General features: G+C 46.4%; 1 protein-coding gene across 11 annotated transcripts in view; it reads right to left on the bottom strand.

The window, feature by feature from the left end:
* Positions 1-21102, bottom strand: part of PACS2 (phosphofurin acidic cluster sorting protein 2) — an 84412-nt gene that overhangs the window by 51979 nt on the left and 11331 nt on the right. For all 11 annotated transcript variants that reach the window (XM_052800804.1, XM_052800798.1, XM_052800797.1 and 8 more), the window contains exon 2: positions 2761-2848. In XM_052800804.1, coding sequence (XP_052656764.1) covers positions 2761-2848 — 88 coding nt within the window. The remainder of the gene's footprint in view (positions 1-2760; positions 2849-21102) is intronic.

Below are 21102 nucleotides of genomic sequence, written 5' to 3' on the forward strand. Positions count from 1 at the left end.
ATCAACACTGTGTTTGGGCTGCTGTACGCTAACCAAGTTACTGGGCTATTTACTGTGTAAGCATTTCATTTCAGGGAATGTTTCAGGGAAAACTAGTAGGAAAGCTTGACAGACTGCTGCCTAGCAAATCCTTCTGCACTGTTCAAACACAGCGGCAAGTTTCAGAGGTCCTTGGCTCAATGTTCTGCTGAGGCTGCAGATCTGGCTTTGTCCAGACGGGCTGATCTCCCAGAAGCACAGAACTGTAGCTCTCAAAAAAGCAGCATCTGGGAAATCCGAGACAGACTGGGGGGGAGTAAACACCTCCCAGCTACATCCAAAGGAAAATCTGGTCTGCCCATATCAGCCTCAAATAGCATCCTGAGACGAGAGAGAGGCAGAGACTCATTTACATCCCTTCCTCCCCAACGTTGCTCCGGCAGCCAGAGCAAATGCTGTGATTTGCAGTGGTGCTTCAGCTCCTGCACAACACAGCGCAGGCTCCTCTGTGGAAAAGCTGAGGTGCCTAAGCTCCAGCAGATCAGAAGACAGACAGCAGAGCAGGGTGAGAAAGCGAAGTGCTCCCCCCCAGGAAAACCAGCATGCGTGCAAGTAAAGCACAGCTAGCCTCGCTGCTGGCAACAGCGGCATCTGTTCCATTGGTGCAAAGCTCCTAATAGCAGCAATCTTGCTTTACTTGTTATGCAACTCGAAATCTAATGAAAGACCAAATATAGCTGCTTTTAAAAGACAGCAGCAGATAAATAGAGCAACAGCTTGGGAAATACTGTTGACAACTCTTTGAGCATCACTGTTCAAGAGGCTGCAAGGAGACACGGGAAATGCAGGTAAGCTGCTCTCATTAGCTCTGAATTCAGTCATCCCCTCTGGAAGGGGATGACTCCAGTCTGACACCTCTTTTGCCATTCCCCATACAAAGGCAGTGAGCCATTTGACAGAGATCATATATTTGATGATCCAGTATCATCAGCCTCAAACAATAGCCACGTCAGAAACCTGAGTGCTGGCAAATTAAGTGTCCCTGAAAGAGCTTGTCAGCATCATCATCATAACCTGCAAGCTGTAAAGGGACTTCTAATAACAGGGCTTCAATCTGTGTCTGAGACAGCTGCAGTGCTACTGACCCACTGTTAAACAGCACATCACAGTGAAATATGGGTGCTGATTCAGCACAAGGGACACCCAAGGTGAGTCACCCTCTGGGACAGCAGTCATTCCAGCCCCTGTCTCCTCTAGGTCAACTGGACAGAGGTATCAAGGGCAAAATAAGGATGGCCTGGGGATGCAAGCTGCAGCCTGGGACTTGGCAGATGAGCACCCCAAACAGGGCAAGTCCTTCTGCCTTCCAGTTCTTCAGGATCTGCCCTGGTGTAGAGAGGACTGCAGAAGAACAGCTCAGGTTCCAGCATCTGGATTACTGTAGCAAGGCAGATCCCAACATGTACCCAAAATCAACAAGAAAGTCCTATGCGTTAAAACTCCCTTTGTACTTGCAGATCTGGGGCAAGCTTTCACCCCCAAAAAGTGTAAGCAGTGAGCAGTAACCTGGACAGGAAAAGAAGATTTTGCTCTCGTAAAAGCTACTGAATTTTCCAACCCAAGTCTGACACACTCTGGGCATAGATCATTCACTGACAAGCCTCGGGCCCTTACAGTGGTGCATCCACCACCTAGGAGTACAAACATATGGAAAGCTTTCAGCCCTGATAAGCAGTATCTGACAGCCTGGGAACCCGCAGCTGTGCTTCTTCTGAGGTTCCCACGAATCCAGGTGTGTGAAACAATTCCCTGCCTTTTCCTCCCTGCTGTGGGTGCATGAACCCCCTCCAACATAGAGAGGACACATTTTTACCCCAGCTGGACTGCTCATGGAGGTGCGAGATGCTGGTTAAATCCTCAGTTGCATGTTCTTGCACCATAAAGCCTTCATGATTTCACCTTCCAAGCTAGACTTTGTGTGCTTTGACACAACCAGCTCTCTGCAGGGGTTTGCCAGGTTCTTTATTTGAAAAGCAGCTGCTTTTCATCATGGTTAATGGTATTTTTCTACTTATAGGTCTGCTAGGCTTTTACTCATTAAGTACTTCAGCATTTGCAGTGGTGGGAGCCGAACTGATGCTATGACACACTGTGGAACTGAGTCCCCTTCCTTCCTGGCCTACCTCCAAGCAGTGTGACCTACATGTAGGCACCTAATTAAATGGCTCAAACATATGCCATCAAGTGGGTTATTTACCTAGAATGACAGCTGTATTTTATGGAAACAAATTAAAACATACAGGCACCTACAAATCCACTGACAAGCACCTGGCTACAAAATAACTTGGACTCTTGATAGCAGAGCTGCCCATCAGCAGAGGAAGGCCCAGTCTCCAGACCCCCCAAAACCAGGACCAAGTTACCAAGATGTTCAGCCCTAAAGTGAGCTGAAGCATGTTAAATAGAGAACCAGGTTTGGATTCAGTGACAGCTCGGGAAGAAGAGGTGACAGCATATGATCTGTAAAGAGCATTTTTACATAAGATAAGCTCATGCTGAGCCCTCAGCAAACATTATTCTTCGCTTACAACAGCGAAATTCAGTAGGAACATGGGGGAAGGATCACAAGAGACTCTCCACACATGCAAAATGCCCTGATGTACTTGAGAAGAAGCCCATGGCTGCAATGGACCCTCACACGGAGGTGAAGCTCAGCTTCGGCATCTGCCAGTATTTTTACCCAAGCAACACATTTAATTCTTAGAACTGAGCAGCAATTACCTGCATTTTGACAGCAATGACCCCAGAAATAAGCTCCTTATCCAATTCCTTTAAGACTACCAGTTTCTTTAATGTCAAGCTGCACAACCTGCAAACAGGAACAGAAGAGAAAGTTACAATCATGCCTGAAAAAGGAAAAGGTCTGAACAGCTTTTACACACAGCAGTATCCCATTTTGAGGATGAACAGGCTCCAGATACAAGCCACACACTGATACAGACACAGACAGCAGAAATGTGAGGCTTCCCTGGCTTTTCAGACTGAATTTCTCCAACCTTTCACAAACACAAGGAGGTGGACAGGACGTACATCTCTGTTTGATACAGACCCACGACCACATGAGAGTGCCTCACAGCACACACTTCCACTGACCACAGCCTGGGAACTCTTGCTCCGAGTCAGGCCAAAACCTTTAGGGTCAGAGGAATTAAATTCCAGCAATATAAAAGCACTGGGTCAGTCTAATTTTAAACTTGTCTACAAATCTTTCCTATATTGTTGGCTTTTTCAGTTTCAGACTCCTGGCTCCCAAAGATCTCACTCCCACCTCCTCTTGTCAACCCATGCATTCTCCTCCTCACCCCCAAACAAAAGTGCTAGCAAGTGGCTCAGGCATCTCTAATGGGAAAGGAAAAAAAAAAAAAAAAGAAAGGAGAGGACTCAAGTGGTGCCCTCTGGCCCTGGCTTTCACATGCCACACATATGCAAGTAAATCACATTCTTCACCCAGGCAATGCTACATTGTTCTGGTTAAAGCTGTTTGCACTTCTGCCTTCCAGCACAGGGAGCTTGGGAGAGGATGAAGTATGGACTAGGTGCAGCTGAGTTAAAGCTCTGAGGTAGTGGGACCACAGTATTGGACCTGTCACAATTCCACAGAAGTTAAGACCAGCTGGTGTAATTAAGAAGGCATGCCTAGAAACAAACTTCAGGGAAAGATAAACTCAAAGCAAAGACAGCTCAGCTTGAGGAAAGCAGAGGCCAGAGAAAGCTGCCAGGTGGGCTCTAGTAACTAGACATCATCCATCATGCTGGCCAGGAGCCAGCACTGCCTTTCTGTCAGGTCCCTACCCCACAGCACAGGCATCTTTGGTCTCTGCCATGGGAGGTTAGCAAGCCTCAGCAAGGCCCCTCTGAAATCCACTGCAGAACTTTCTCCCAGAAAAAGGGCTGTCCATGAAGTGGCCAAGTCCAGCTGTAGATGGGAAGGGGAGCTGACGCTCGATTTTGGTGCATGCCCAGGCAGCAGTAGCACAAGTGCCATTGACTGCAGCCTGCACTTGAACTACACGACCCCACACTGGTGCCAGGAACCCAGCAAGTCACCACCTCAAGAGTGACTTGCAGCTCCACCACCTTCTCCACCATGGTGGGAAGCTGAAACATTGCTTTGCTACAATGCCTGAAGTAGACACAATCAGCCTGGTACAAAAACGGCAGGAGAGATGCAGCTAAAGGCTCTTCCCAACAGGAGCGGTGGCAGATGTCAAAGCAACTACTGCCTGCCTCATCCAGAAACACCTGTGGCTCTGCCTGAACTCTGCCCTCTCACACAGGGCTAGGAACAGGGAAGAGCTGGTCTTAACTCTTACGGTCTTCACTCAAGCACCTCTCCAAACCTGCCCTTGCCAGCCTCCACCCCAGCCCATGCTATCTGTTCTCCCTGCTCATTTGCAAAGCACTGGTTCCTGCAATCAGGCCCCCAAAAACCAAGAGAAAGAGAGAACTAAAAGCTCTCTCCTTTGCAGTGTTGCATCAGAAGACAGCGCAGCCAGAGATGCTCTAGAAATTACAAGGAAGGTGGAAAAACTGGGTCTGCCTGGGCCTGCATTCCCCTCTGTCACACCATCAGCAGCTGCGCACAGTGTCATCGAGACAAACGTGCTAGAGAGCGCGAGCCTGGAGGCGCTGGGTACCAAAGGAGGGCAGGACAGCTGCAGCTGCTGCTGGGCTGGTGGAGGGGAAACCAACACACTTTCACCCATGGGCAGAGCCTCCCCCTGAGCGAAGTGGGCACCTGTGGAAGCAGGAGAGCACAGACCAACGCATCGGACTGCAAACCCTAGTGTCCCTGTGCACTGGAAGTCAAGTGAGGCTGCATCCTTCAACCCAGAGTGCAGGAGGCCACCAGCTTTCCCTCCAAATCCCGAACAAAACAGCGAGCAGAGACTCATGCAGCCACGGCCGTGAAGCAGCCAGGCCAGGATCTGGAGGAAGGAGGCTGTGATGCCATTTGTTTTCTTTGTAACGTTGTAGCTGGAGGACAATTGTGCTCAGCTTGCCAAAACCCACAGAGCTCCGGCCAGTCAGGTGCTGAGAGCAGAGGTAGGACAACACACTGGCATTGTCTCGGCTGACAGGCAAGGAACAAAGGCCTTTTCTCTCCAGCCCAGAGCTCAAGGATGAAAAAGGTACAGGAAGAAACAATGGTGTTCTCAGCACACACAGCAGAGCACAAGGAGGGCGTTCTGTTCTCTGCCGGGCATTCCTTCAATTCATCATTGATGAGCTTTGATCAAGCCCTGTGGAGCACTTGCTGCTCGGAAAAAAAATTAAAAAAATTTAAAAGCCTCCTTTACAGTGATCAGAAAAACAAAAGCAGTTAAAAAAGACACAGGACACATCTGCTTTCTTTATCCCCCATTGCTGGGCTGCTGGTACTAAAAGGCGCTTCACACAAAAAAACAATGAAATGTTTATATTCTCCATTGGGGGGGGCAGGGAATAAAAATCAGACAGAGTTTAAATCCCACCAAATCTCTCTTACACTCAACACACTTATTGTTCCGGGTCTTCAGTCTAAGTTTGCAGCTTACAAATCAAAGCAACCTTCAGAATATATGGCAGAAAGGGGCCATACCTTACTCAAATAATAATGAAAAGGCATATTCCAAGTGTGTCTCTGCATCCAGAATCAGCGTCGTGCCCCTGCCACCAGCACAAGGATCCTGAACTGCTCACGCCTGCAAGTACAGCAAGGATTTGTCTGCCGTAACTGCCTCTGATAATGGTGGCACCTCCTTCCATACACTTATCTTTTGCCTAGGTTTTGCTGTACTTCTGTCAAGTCTCAGAGATCAGGAAGGGGACTGGTCTCACAAAACATTTGTATCAACGAGCCTGTTAAGATTAACCATTGGTAAGAAAAACAGGACAGACACAGGTAGACCTGGAAAGATCTGAAAAAAGAACAAGGCTGTATTTGGAAGTTTCTAATACATACATACATGATCTCCGTGAACACAGGGAAAATAATCTAGCACACACACACAAGGGAACTGAGGAAGCCTCAAGTCTGGAGCTGAAAGAGCTTGAAGTATTTTGAGCGGTCTATAAAAAGCCTGGGACTGCAGTACACGAGGTGCAGACAAACCCTTTCTTTGCATGTTTGTTTCAGCAGTGACCTATGGTTGCACATGGTGAGTTAAGCTAGCAAAAGCTCTAAGTTACCCGAAGCAGTGTTAAATAAGGGCAATGGAAATCTGAGAGCCAAGATATCCACCCTTTTTTGAAGGTTCATAGTAGATCGCCCTGCTAGGAGCACAGCTGGGTCCCACACAGCAGCAGGCAGTTCTTGCTGAGGAGCTTGCGTCCCCTCCGGTCACACATGTCCCCCCCCCATGGCGAGGAGGCGCAAGGTACTTGCCTGACCCCGTTCTCAGGTTAACAAATCATGAGACAGCTTAACGCATTCTACAGGAATAAAACTCTTCATCTTTTTATATCACTGCTGCAAGAATGCAGTTTTAAAGAGGAAACCTGGACCTGACCCAATGGTTTCGAGTCGCCCTGCTAACACAAGTTGTGCTGAATAGCTTCATCACCATCTCTTTGCTCAGGGAAGCAGTTATCTGCGAAGAACATAACATTTTGGTAACCAAGATCCAGCAAACATGTCCAGAACAACCACATAAAGTGTCGCATTCTTTACTCACTGGATGTTTTGCTTTTGCATCCCTCCGAGTAGGAAGATCAGGAAAATGAACCCCCTCCAAGAAAGAGTCTGCCTCACTGAATTAAATGTGTGTTTCTCCACAGGGAGCACAGTAATTGCACTGAGACCTTGCTCATGCAGAGACAGTCGAATCAACAGGAAGGAAAAATTAAAAATTAAAGACCTGTATTTTAATTAAGCCCGATAGAAGTCGAGAATAACAACAGATGCATCCACAGCTATAAGGGACTCCAAGCACAAAATGGGAGCTGGGGCAGGAAGACTCTAGCTCAGTACACAGATACCCTTTGTCCAGGTTAAAAGCAGTGAAGACATTGTTCCTAGAGAAAACATTTCATGCCAGAAGCGTTCTCCTACGAGGTCTGTAAACCTCAATCAGCCAATGGCTATAAGGAAGGAATTGGTTTCCGTTTGGTCACTGGACAGTTTCACCTCACCCAAGTTATTTCAGCATTTCAGGACAGCAAGCAGCCTCCTACCCTGATGCTTTCAACCTCAACTTTGAGCGTTTTGCTCTGAGCTGACACTTTACGCCGAAGTCAGTCCCAAAACAAATCACGAGCCACTTAAAGGAGAAGTGGAGGGAGACACCCACCTACACATGCTCTTGCCCAAACAAACAGAGCCATTTTGCACATAGCTAGAGAGGCATCTGTGCAGGAGAGGCCGGAGTGAGAAGCCCTGCACAGCATTTTTCAGACAGCTGCATAAGTAAGGTATGAACGCATGCAGCACATGAACAACCAACTGTGCAAGCAGTTTCTTACACCTGCTTTGCACATGCCTGGGAAGAGAAGAACATGTGGATGTACTCGTTGCTGCACTTACATGCTAAAGGCAGGGCTCTGTATGGCCTAGGAGAGTTAGCTCGGGGAGAAAGCAGGGGAGAAGAGCTGTCCTCTAATGTCACTGAAGCGTCAGAGTGGGCCTCCAGGCAAGGGTAGCAATGGTAGAAGCCGCAGGAAGAGTGCTTCTTCGCTTTCCAAAGCTTATGAGCCAATTCCCTCAAAACAGTCTAATCTTGGTCCCATTCTCAGGTAAGCTCCAAGGCAAGAAGAAATTAAATGAGGCGGCAAACGTCAAGCACCCCAATTTCTGTCATGCCAGAAACATAACCTGAGTAACTTGCAAAGAAACATAATAGTCTGCATTAGTCTCTGCTTACGTCTCCTTTGTTCAACACTTACCACCCAGCTGAACGGCAACCTTTAGCCAGCTGTTCTGGCTACAGATCCATTCAAGTAAGCTTTAAGAAGCCAGGGAACAATTGCAGAGCAAGTGTTTTCATTGTTCTTGTTCTCAAGGATCTTGGAATCCTCTTCCCAGCATTAATACAGAGAATTAAGCTCTTAAGATTCTAGAGACTAAGATCCATAGAAATACTGCAGCAAGCAGGTCTTGTTCAGACAGGTAAGAGGATGGCAGCTTATTTTACACAACAGGCTCTACCCAGGACCTCACAAGGACACACATACACAGTCAGACACTATCCTTTTACAGCTGAAATACTGTCCTGCTCACTTCAAACATATTACAAATATTCGTGCTCCAAACTGAGAATGCAAAAGGGGTGGGAGTGTCAAAATTTTTCAGGCCTGCATCATTTTTAAAAGATCCTAGAATTCTGCATGGGCACATTTGCTATTTGAGGAGCAGCATGCAGTTAATATGACCAAGGATTAAAGTGCATCCGAGCTTAGATATTCCAATCCAATGTATCAGTTGGAAAACGCTGAGACATGTCTTCCTTCAGTGGGACAAGACATTGCTGGCTGGCTCTAGGGGACTTACCCAAGGCAGAAAGGGATCAGGATCCCTGCAAGCCAAATAACTCTGTCTCACAAAACAGAGTTTACATATTCCATTGGCACTTCTCATTTCTTAGTGCTTCAGTAGTCTGGAAAGGAAAGGGCACTACTGAGGCACAGCGATGCTGGTGAAACCCACAGGGGTCAAAGCTAAATCTCCACAGCTCCACATACTCTTCAGGTAGCCAAGCATAACTTCTTGTGCAAGCTGGCAGTTGTGTCACACCATGTTCTGACTACCTGGCTGAGACCTGATGTATTCCAAGTCACACCGGCAGGAAATCAGCCTGTCACCAACTGCTCGCTTCCAGGTACGTGCTCTGAACTGTGCTACCAAGAAACACCAGCTTTCTCTCCCTTTAAGAAGTCATTTCAGCAAGAGCAGAAGCAGCTCTCTTCACACATCTGTTGACCTCTGTCGGGATCTCAGTTCTTGCACATGCTGCTATACATTTGGCTTCTCACACTTCATTTTGATGGTTTCAAATCTCTTTACAAGGTGACTTAGAGGGGGAAAAAAAAACAACAAAAAAGCCCCATGAAGCAGGGATTAGGTCTGTTTCTCAGACAGGCAATGGAGTACAAAGGAGTTAGGCAAACTTACTGCTGTGGTTTAACCTCAGCCAGCAACTAAGCACCACGCAGCCACTTGCTCACTCCCCCCACGTTGGGATGGGGGTGAGAATCGGAAGAGTGAAAGTGAGAAAATTCGTGGGTTGAGATAAAGACAGTTTAATAGGCAAAGCAAAAGCCACGCACGCAAGCAAAGCAAAACAAGGAATTCATTCACCACTTCCCATCGGCAGGCAGGTGTTCAGCCATCTCCAGGAAAGCAGGGCTCCATCATGCATAACGGTTACTTGGGAAGACAAACGCCATCGCTCTGAATGTCCCTCCCTTCGTTCTCCTTCCCCCAGCTTTATATGCTGAGCATGACATCATATGGTATGGAATATCCCTTTGGTCCATTGGGGTCAGCTGTCCCAGCTGTGTCCTCTCCCAAATCCTTGTCCCCTCCCCCCCCAGCCTACTTGCTGGTGGGGTGGGGTGAGAAGCAGAAGAGACCTTGACTCTGTGTAAGCACTGCTCAGCAGTAACAAAAACATCCCTGTGTTATCAACACTGTTTTCAGCACAAATCCAAAACACAGCCCCACACTAGCTACTATGAAGAAAATTAACTCTATCCCAGCCCAAACCAGCACACTCACCTATGTTTTGATACCATGCTGCCTGCAAAGCCAAGCACAGGCACAAGTCTAGTTAAATACACCTCTCCTGGCTTGCCTCTTTCAAACCCAGCATGCAGAACACCAGGCCTGCACGGCATCCTGACACCAAAGCAAGCACCAATGAAAGAGCCTATGGTACCGGCAGATTAGGTTTGATCGATATTTTTAAAGTTTTGAGGCAATAGGAAGGCGTTTTATTAGCTTTAAAGACTAAAATCAGCAAATAATGAAAAGCTGATTCATGGTTAAGGCTCCTCTGATGGACCATCAGGATTACATTTTCTATATTACAGATGAGACAAACACATCTGATATTTGTTGTATTAATTTAGTAGTAGCTGGAGTAAGCAGAGCCACCACCAAGGAACGAGCAGCAAGATGGAGACAGACCAGGCATAGCCACATCCATCTGACCAAAGGCCAGCGGCAGCTATGGGGCTAACAAGCTTGCACGAGATGCCCATGCACTGCAGTACAGCCTCTCGCCCAGAAAACCTTGCAGCACCGAAATGCCAGTTTCCCATTTGAGCACCTAATGAGAGCAGTCAGTAGCACATGTCAGGGAGGGGGAGCCTTTAGGATGTGGGCTGGTCAAGCCATTTCTGTAGCTAGGGCTTCATTTCTCAGCTAGCCAGCAACAAAACAAAGGCACAACCCACTAAGCTTATGCGAGCCAGCCAGGGTGGAAGGCAGCTCCCACCACATGCTTTACAGATTGGCACAAAAGCATATACACAAATGAGCAAACCAAAAGGAGACTCAGGGAGCAGGAATGCAAAAACAAATCGGGGGGTAGGGGATGAAGAGGAGAGACCTTCACAGCTGGAACAAACCCAGCAACCCTCCCCATCACAGCTCACCCCTCCCTTGCATTGCCTTCCTTATGCAGCCTGCCTTCTCGCTCGGCCCCTGCCCCAGACAGCAGCGCTTGTCACACAGCAGGCTGATCACTGGGATCGGCTATTCCAGGCATGCTACAGGAACTCTGTCTCTGCCTACCAGGAGCGGTTCCCATCTGCCCCTGAACCCTCTGGGACTAGCAGGAGCTGCACAAAGCAGCCAGGAGATGAGAGAGGGACCGTCAGAGCTAAAGGCTTCCTGATGTGTCCACAGCGTGCTGCAAAGCACAGAGCAGCACATCTCTGCCTTCATTTGTATCAGTATCCTCCTCCCAAGCTGACAGTGCTGCAGCCAGCTAGCTGCAACAACAAAGACAGCACCCAGCCTTCCAGCACACACCCAAGGAAATCCTTGCAGTGGTACCTAGCTATGTTACAGGCACCAGTCAGTGAGATGAAAGAAAATGCCTCAAGGCACACGTTTTCTCCAGCATGTGCCTTGCCTGGATGATAACCCCCAGTCTCTCCCCTGTCCTCTCCTCTACCACCTCCATGCCTCAACCCTGAGCACAGCATCCCCAAAGGCAGCGGCAGCAGCACCAGGTTGGGAGCTGTAACATCTCCACAGCAACTAGGGATGTCACAGCCCACATGCAACCAGCTCCTTGCAACCACACAACAAATGAGACCAGCTCCTCCAACAGCCTTCTTGTTCCTCCTCACTCCCCTCCGGAGCAGTCTGATGGCAAATCCTCCTTCACTACTCTGTCAAGAACTCTGTTCTCCAAACAGCCACTTCCCCAGTGGCTCCCCTGCCCCATCCCAAGCCTGTATGTGCTTGGCAATGAGAAGCCAGTGTGCATCTGAGTGCAGACAGATTCACAGGGAGGTCCTGCACTGGCCAGTCTGGTTTAGTATTTAGTATTTTTCTTTTTGACAGTAGGAAGCACAGGTCTCCAAGCACTCTTGCACTCAACTACTTTCAAAATGCTAGGTGCTATTCTGCTTTTCATTCCCACCACTGAACAGCCCACAGCAAGAGCTTGCTGCTGTGCTACCTGGTCCTGAGCTCTCTGCACATTGCTATTAGCCGCTTGGTACCCCAGGGAGACACCACAGTCCCAGCCACAGCACATACTGTCCCTAAGGCCTGCAAATCATTAGAGGCCAGGACTCAGCCTGAAATAATCCTGATATTCCCCTTTGTCTGCAAATCAGCTATCAAAGGCCCCCATCAAGAGGAAAAAACTATGCCAACACGACCCTTGACTTCAGGCCCATGTCAGAAGAGCTTGTAACGAAGAGCTCAGTTCTGCTTGGGTTACCCGTCATTGTGATCTCTTCATCATGAGAAATCAGGACTAGGAAGCCTCCAGCTAAGAAAGCAGTCAAGGAAAAACAGATGGCTTCTTCATGTACCCAAATCCAAGCTTGCTCTCAGGGCACGAACAATTTACCGTCTCTCTGCCTTCTCTCCACTTTGAACAGCTTCCATGACACCTTCTAATGCAGAGGCGAGCTGAACAGCCTGTCACTCCAGAGACCAGACAGGCTCACACCGTGGGGCGCATCAAATTGTTTCTCACTCAACCATCTCTGAAAGCTTCCCAGTTCATGAGCAAGTCAGACACGTGGCTCTCCCAGTCAAAGCCAAGACCCTGATGGCATGTAATTCTTAAGACTTGGCGCTCCTCTGAAAGATAACCACCTTACACCACTCTGAATAAACAGATTTTCAGAAAACTGTTGTAGGAGCTTTTTAAAAGGAATTTTGCGGGTGGGTTTTCGTGTTTGTTTTTAAGCTTGCTTTTTGCTTGCTGACCAATCTGGACCCAAGGCAGCAAAGCCAGGGCAGGTGGCCCATTCCTAACAGACCATCATTCTGTAACCTTGATTTAAACCAGTTGCACCGAGCGCCAGATGAACAGGGTTTTGTTTGTGAAGTCTGCAATATGGCCTGACATAAACAAGATAGGAGAACCACACAGGCATAATTAGAGCCCAAATGGCTGTTTGCTTTTTTTACTGAGAACTCAAAATGTCCTGTAAGGGTAAAGGCAGAGCAGCCAGCAGCAGTGAAAAACATTTGTGAACTTTGATAGTACGTTTGGTATTAGCCAGCACAGCAATCAAATATGCAAAGCATCTCGCTGGCAGGCTTGCTTTCAGACTAGAAGAACACTTCAGAGATCCCAATGCTGTTCTCATTGCAGCAAGTCTGTCAAAGCCTGCCATTCTGGCCTTCTTCCAGATTGGCATGTGCAGCCAGCCACCCCAATACCTCACAGAGCCAATGGTCTATGCTGTTCCTTTAATTGCCCCGTGTTTAATGCTGGCTCCCTCCTCCCCTGACTCCAGAGACAAATGGAATGACAGTCAAAGAAATATCAGAATTCGTTACCTAAGTTAGAAACATAACTTTTTTTGCACAATTCTCATCATGCCTCAAGAGAACTATTTAGCACCCCAAAGTATGATTTCTTTCCAGCATCCAAAAATACAGCACTAGCAACCTGAATTACAGGGACGGAGCAGCAAAAGGAAAGTTGCAACTCCAAACCCCAATGTATTCAACAGTAGGTCAGAAGCAAGGTTAGGAGAACCACCAGCTCCATGAAGAACAATTTCTGCAGCTGTACCGAACACCTTGCATAATGCTCACAGCACCTCAGCTGTTTGCCCTGACAGCATCATGGCACACAAGCACCGAGCTCCTCTAAGCCCCACAGTACTGCCTCATCTGTGCACAGGTGCTTCAAACAGGGGACTGCAATGCTGACAACTGATTTGCTCTCTGCTGCTCTCTGGCCACAGCTCAAAGGATATTTCCAAATCAAATACATTAAAATACTTATAAAAGGAAGGTTCTTCTTTCCCAGAAGCATTTATTTAGATTTGAATGGTGCCAGTTTTTACAAGGCAACAACACACAGCTGACAAAGCAGCCTCCATGAGTGCTAAATATAATTCACAAAGAACTCCAGATTCTGTCACTAAAGCTGGGGAACTCTATTCAGTGTTAAACACATTGGAAACACTGGTTAACATCCCTCAAACTGGAACAAAACATTGACGGTAAAGCACCTGAAATGTACTATCCCTTGCAGATTTGTCTTCCCAGAAAGTGAAGGGGCAAACTGAGAGGAGCTTAGCAGTATCAACAGCAGTCAAAAAAGGTCTGAAAGTGCTAAAGTGTTCAGCACTCCTTGCAAGGAAAGAAATGCCTCTTGATGCCTTTGATTGAAGCTGCATCGTGGTCCGGCACCTATCCCTTGCATTTCTTCCATCAAATATTCTGGGCAGCGCTTGCTCATTTGCACACTGTCTGCTGGAGTGCTCAGAAGAGCACAGATAAGCTGGGAAGGAAATCACCAAAGAACAGGAATAAGGAATCTAGTGAGATTCTAAAAGCCAAATAGTTAACCACGTTACCCAGGCTGATACAAGAATGAGATGGCTGAAGCAAAACTGCCACCACTACTGCCAGGGATGGAACTTCAGCAATAACCAGAAGCAATATTTTAATCTCCAAAACCAGCTGAACTGGACTGAAAAGGCTTACAGAGAGTGCAGTGCCTAGCCTGCCGTCAAGCACAACACAAGCTCTCCACCAAAGGCCTTGAAAACTACAGAACCCACCAAAAGTGCACTAATGAACAGAAAATAGGGTCTCTTGCAGTCTTTAAAGCGGACCCATGGAGGTTACTTTACAGTGAAGCAGCAGCAGATTTTGCATTACCAAAGACGGCATGAAACATCTTCCCCCCACTCTGAGGAGATACCTGAATGGGAAGGAACCCACATCACCAGGCTGTCCTTATGGCCTGGGGGACAGCCAGGAGATGCATTTCCAGACCTTACAGTGGGGTTGCAAACAGCTCAGGTTTTCAGAGCACTTCTGATCCTCTCTCAGTAAGAGCAGCTTCCTTCAGGGAAACTCCCAGTCTCCAGGTGATCTCAAAATGTCTCTCAACAACACTTCAAAAATGTCTTCCCTCCCCCACAATCTTTCTCCTCACATCTAAATATACTCTGTATGCTCCACTTTAAAGAGCCGCTACTGAAAAAGAAAACACTTGTTTGGAAATAACTCAGCACAAGGTTTTCTATTTGTTTTCTTTTCTGTAAAAACCTCTTGTGACTGAGATTTCACTGCATTTCTCATGGAAAAGGGAGAAAACCTGGCAACTCAGACTTTGCTTACCCTCTTTTCTGAAAGCTTACATCACCTTTAAGTTTATCAGGGAAAAAAGGAACCACAATTTTTACTAAAGGAGTCCAGAAGAACCACCAGTGGCAAACACTTGCAGTGGCAGGCAGAACAGAGTGATGTGCTCCAGAGAAACATTTGCATTTCCTTAATGCTCCAAACCTCTTCAGCAGCTGTCAGAAGTTGAGCTGGCAAGCAGGATTCAATATTATTTAGATATTACATTTCTTCAGCATCATTGCTGGTGATATTTCATTACTGAAAGCAATAAGGGAGCAGCAAAGCAAACCAAATGCCTGAACTTGTTAGTTCAATTTGTCAAGAATATTTATTAAAATATCAGTGTGACCTGGGTAAACCAGAAAAACAGTAAGCTGTAATAGTCACAAGGTGCTCTGAGATGCTGGTCTTCACTGCTCAGAACTTCTTCCAGACCCCCATAAGATTCTTAATGCTGAATATAAGCAACAAAAAGTGATTTATAACCATCATAATCCATCCAGTCCCCACAACCTTTCATCAGGCCTACGAGTTCCCACAGAACCCAGATTTATCAAGATAAACTGTAGGCGCCCTACAGAATAAGCAGACGGAGGTAAATGAGGCATGAACAAGTGGAGGCTGGATGCGAGGCAGCTCTTCCTCAGCAGAATATTAAGGTTCACTGCTGGGTGGGATTACCGAGGAGCCTATCCAGCATTAAGACAGAGTTACTCCATTTGTGAACAGGACCACACCATTAGATCACTCATGGAGACCAAACTCTACAGCCAGACCAGTCTCAGCTCCCTGAAAATGTTCTCTTCTAATACCTTTGCCTGATGCAATCAGCTAACACTAACATGACAGTGATGCCAAGAGCAAGGAATAGGTATCAGCATCATTTTGTGGTCAGTGGTCCTGTTTATGGATGAGGCAAGGAGCATCCTGAAAGCAGCTACACATACTCAGGCTGTCAAAGAGCATTTCTGTCACAGAAACAGTGGAGGATCATCAGTGGGGATGAGATAGGGACAAGTGCCACAACATTTTTTCAACCATCAGGATGGGATTAATCCTTAATTTTACACCCTCCTCACTCAGAGGACCACACTCAGCCACAGATTTTCACCACATGACTACAGCTAATACCAAGCACATCAAACTTTGCATCGAGGCCTATGGCTAGTCATACATGAAATGCATTTATGTGCATTATATGCTTCTGACTGCTGAGATTTTTCACCAGTAGCCTCAGATACACTAACAGGCAAATGATCTACTAAACACCACATTTTCTAAAGCTGTTAAATGTTCCACATGCGGTAGATTGAGCTGAGATTTAAAAGGATGATGCAAGAAATTCTCCGTTGGTGTACCTGTAAAACATTAAACCCCCTTCTCTGTGCCCATCTGTTACAGAGCAATACAAATCCACCATCCCTCATGGTCTTTCCTTTTGGAGCCTGGGTACTTACACTGAAGCCATGATGAGAGGGGCCATCCCTACCTTTTCACATCTTACAAATAGTGGAGTAATGCCTCCCATTTTAAGATTTTGCATGTAATTTGCAAGAAGTCTCCCAGGCCATGGTTTGGCATGTTAGTCAGCAATGAGGCAGTCAAATCCATGTCTCTGAAGAAATCATATTTCCCTACATAGAGAGAGAGAAAAGTGTTTTGGGGGCTCCCACAATCCTGGTGAGCCTGAGCTCTCCAGAGAGCCAGTGCAGGTTTGCTACCACTCCCCAGGTGTTTATTTTGAGCCTTCATTTCCACCACTGTGAAGCAAAGGTCAGCTCATCAGCTCATAGCAAGCACCTTGAAACTGGAGCCAAGGAGAATGCATGCTACAACTGTTTCTCCAAGAGATTTTTGTATGTTACGTATATGAGAATTCTGAGCATACATAAATGTTCATATAACTACAAATTACTAAGTCATTTCTCTGTTTTCACACCTGGATCAGCAAGAACACTGCAGAGACAGATAGCCCCCCATGACTGATACTCAGCAGGGTCCTCTGTTTGCAGATGTACCATCTCAAACACAGATTACCTTCTCTCAGAGCAGGTCCTGTTGGAGGGCTGGTGGAGTGTGAATTCACTCACAGGAGAAAAGTCCAAGGTTACTCATGCAAGAGCTTGGAAAATCTGGTGATAATTTTGGAACCAAGATAGCCCAGGAGACTGTCAGCAACAGCAGCAGCAGTCTGCTGACAGAGGACAGAAAAAGAGAAACAAAAGCTAGAGGACCCTGAATTCACTGTTCAGGAGACAGGAACTCTGGGAGACAAGATGAACTGTTGAATTTCCAGAGATTAGAGAATTGTTCACACTAAGTTACACCAAATTCTGCCTTTAAACTGGTACAAGCCTTCTGCGATGTCCTGGATGCCAATAAATCTATTTCAACTTACCTATAAACAGACATTGGCTCTTGGTATGGCTGTGATTCAGTCAGCCCCATACCAAATCCTGGCAGCACTGGGCCATAGTAACTGCAACAGAATACTGTATGCCTGCAGCTTCCAGTTGCTGGGCCTTGTTATGCACCATAAAAAGCAAGAAATCACAAAAGCATCAAGTCTGATGGATCCAAAGAGGAAAGAGAGTTGCAAAATTTCTCCATTCAGTGGGAACGTAGAGAAGAGCTGCAGCATGCAAGGCTGGACATTCCTGATGCTTCAAACATCAATAAAACTTTTGTCTAATGTGTTCTTTATTGTATTGCAGCTGTCTCATGATTTCTGCAATACAATGCAGGGAGAGCAAAGGAAAACTCAACTACATACCCTTTTCTCAGGGACACACCTAACTTACTTCCCCACCATGGATCTACCCTGCTCCAGATACTTCCTATCTGCACTCAAAAGTAGCGAGTGGTCAAAACATTCTCAGAGTTTGATAAAAATTGAAGTCAAGTGTTTTCAACAAAATCCTCTTTGTTACCACATTCTGACCACTTGGCTACTGGAACTGCAAACCTGTTCAGAGAGATGCCTTAACAATGAAGTATCATTTAAAAATGCAGTTGCAGCTGTGCATATTTCACTTCAGTCACACGATTGTGAATTATACCTCAGCATGTCCTTGTAGAAAAGAGGTGGGCTGTCAGGCGGATGGAAGGGGGAGAGAAAGGAAAGGAATTTCTACCAAACAAAAGAGCTCCAAGAAACTGATACAACTTTGCTGGAAGCTATTCCCAGCCCACTCAACATTTTTGATTGTATACAGACATACCAGAATCCCAACAAGGGACATTTTTCCCAGCTAAAATATGAACCATCAGCAAATCTGACCACCACCAGAGAGAAACAGGACAACCTAGTGGAAGCAAAGCAAAGCAGAGTGAAATCATCTTATGGTTGTCCTAAACTAAGAGCTACCTCTGAGAGCTCACTGTGGTGGCAGCGTCACACAAACACATGCCCAGTATCCAGCACACTGCTAGTCAAAGCTAAGCAAAGCAGGATTCCTGCGCAGTTGCTTACTTTACTGCCAGAGTCATTTACATGCCACTTAAAAGTACACAAGATGCAAAGCAACTTTTCCCCGCCTCCCCAGAAGCCTTGTGAAGAACTGTATGACTTTACCAATATTCACCAGATAGTTTTACAGGGACCCATTCTGCAGGAAAGCATGCACTGATTCCAAGTCCACCGAGAAGCCAAGCACTATGCATTGCTTTCACAGCTCGAAACCACAACAGTGGCCTGTGGCAATGCTGATAGAAGCCAGGGGAGAAGTAAATACCACAAGAAGCAGGAGGCAGGACGCGGCTGGGATGTTGGTGAGGTCGGGCTAAACCTACTCACAACCCAGCTCTGGACCACAGCCTGTATTCGAGCACCTAGGTGCAACAGGTTTGCTTTGCAGCATTGCTCTCCTGCAGGTGCTACTTGGACCTGCGGGAGAGCAATGCTGCAAAGCAAACTTAAGCATCTGAACGCAGACATGGCAGACGCATCTTCAAAATGCAGTACCATCAGCATCTGTGCAGGGCATCAAGAAGAGCTGAGCCCTTTGCACTCAACATGTGCACAGCAAGGGACCAGCACTGGAAAGCTGGCCTTGAATGCAGGTGCAGCAGGAACATAAACAGAGCTCTCAGTACTGCCAGGCTGCATGTACATTTAGGTTATGATACTGCAATGAGGAAATAATTGAATGAACAGCAAAAGCTTATTATAAATGTTTTTTTAAGGACACCCAGCAGGACCTGCCATTTATGTGTCAGAAAAACAGGAGCATGCTGACCAAAGGCTGAACTGAGAAAATCCACCTCTGAAATCCCTTCTCCCTGGAAAAAGCTCTACCTGCTTGCCTGAACTTAGCACTGGCCAGGCTTCTGATCCTCAAGCACATCCCCATGGGCCAAAGGTAAAGAACCACCAGAGGTTTGTCTCAGTGAGCAGCTTTACACTTGAGCTGCTGAATGCTACATGTTGGGAGGAAAAAATCCTGTGATCTGCTTTCATATCTGCAAGCAGCTGTCTCAGATCCTCACTCGGACTGAACATGAGCAGGCACAGCTTACCCAAGTACCTGGAGACACTCGAAGTCTATTTGTGAAGCAAGGACAAAGCCTACATTAATGGTCTTCAACTTTATTAAGCAAAATAAAGCAGAATCCTGACAGAAAGAAGATACAGATCCCATCAGCCTGAAAGAGAAATCTGAGCACCTTAAATTCTGGCACACTCTCAGGCGCAGCATAGGGAAGAGGTAGAAGAGCAAATAAAAGGGAGTTCAGCCCCTAGCAAGCCACTAGCAACATGAAATATATATGATCCAGTTCTTGCAGTTCTCAGCTTTCCTTGCAAATTCTTCATTTTAAGGCAGTGGGTGCAACTTGATCGGGAAAGCAGCATATCATCTTTCTACCGGTTAGAAAGCATGCAGGCGTATTTTCATGGAAGGGGACGTTTTGGAAGGATCCTTTTGACACTGAAAACTGCCCGTCCGAGAGGAAGAGACTACAGAGGAAGGCTGCAGGACAGCCCCAAGAAACCTGTTTGCAGACCCTGCAAACTGTAAATCAGCAGGCAGATGGGAGGGTGGAAAGGGCCATGGGAGGAGAGCAGGATTAGAAGTACTAGAGATTTATAAGTGATGCTCTAACAATAGCTTTCTTTTAAGAAGGAAGCTCTTCCTGCTGTAGTTAATCTATTTAGTCTGAATATAAATTTATACACTGGGGACTGCATACAGGACAGGCAAGTCCTTGGTCAACTAAAACCAACCATTTTAAAACTCCTACAATACCTACCCAGTAACATGGACCATGGCAGAGGGAGAATAGTCACTTCCCCAAGAAGCTGTCAGGGGTTGTTCAGTGGAGCTGCTCCAGCCTTTACATGGGCTAGAAGGTGACCTAGGAACGTCTGTTTCAGCTGTGTTTTCTATTTTCATTGTTTCTCCCCACCCCAAGAGGTCATGCAGATGAAAACACTAATTTAACTAATGCCAGATGGGAGACAAGTTGAGCCATATGAATCTTTGCTTATTATATAATTGCCTTCATTTCTTGTAGAAACATGGAAAAGCTTACAGTCACTGACTGGATATTTTGTACATAAACAAACATTTCTAGGCTGTTTATATTTTAAAGAAATTAAGCTCACATGGTCTTGACCAACTACTCCATTACCACGTGGCACATTTATGAAAAAAAGCCTAATTTTGAAGCTGTGCCAGGAGGTTGCAGACACCAGTCTCCCCCTGGAGCACAAAATATCAAATGTGCTCATCAACTTGCAGTTATAGATTTACTGGGTGGAAACTTAAGATTATTTGCACTCAGTGTTAAATACACCAAATTATTTTCTGCAGAACTCAAGGTCATTTAATTTACCTTCAATGAGCCCCAACACCATCAGCGAAGAAAACAGCACTGAAATGTTCAAGCTCATTTTGCTACTGAACCAGAGCAGAATGGCAATGGACAGTTTCAGCACCAAACACAGCAAACCACGTGCCAGAACCTCCACAGGTCACTTACGTAAAATCTACAAGGAAACTTCCATGCATACAGGTAAAAGCAGCACTGAGAAACTGTTACAGATGCAGCTCTGCAAGTCACACTCTTACTATAAAGTCATTAGCAATTAAAGATCCAGCGCATGAATGCAGCGTTCTGAATGGAGCCAGCTGTATTTGTAGGTGTCCCATTAGAAACCAGGACCACATGTTTGAATTTGCATAAGAATCGGTGTGAAGGATTCAGTTACATCCCCAACAATCTCCACTAGCTTTGGTTACACTGTCAATTATTCAAGTCAGAAAGCCCCTGTCTGACAATCTCCTTGCAAAGAGCCT

Source organism: Harpia harpyja, chromosome 11 (assembly GCF_026419915.1).
Source record: "Harpia harpyja isolate bHarHar1 chromosome 11, bHarHar1 primary haplotype, whole genome shotgun sequence".
Classification (NCBI taxonomy): domain Eukaryota; kingdom Metazoa; phylum Chordata; class Aves; order Accipitriformes; family Accipitridae; genus Harpia; species Harpia harpyja.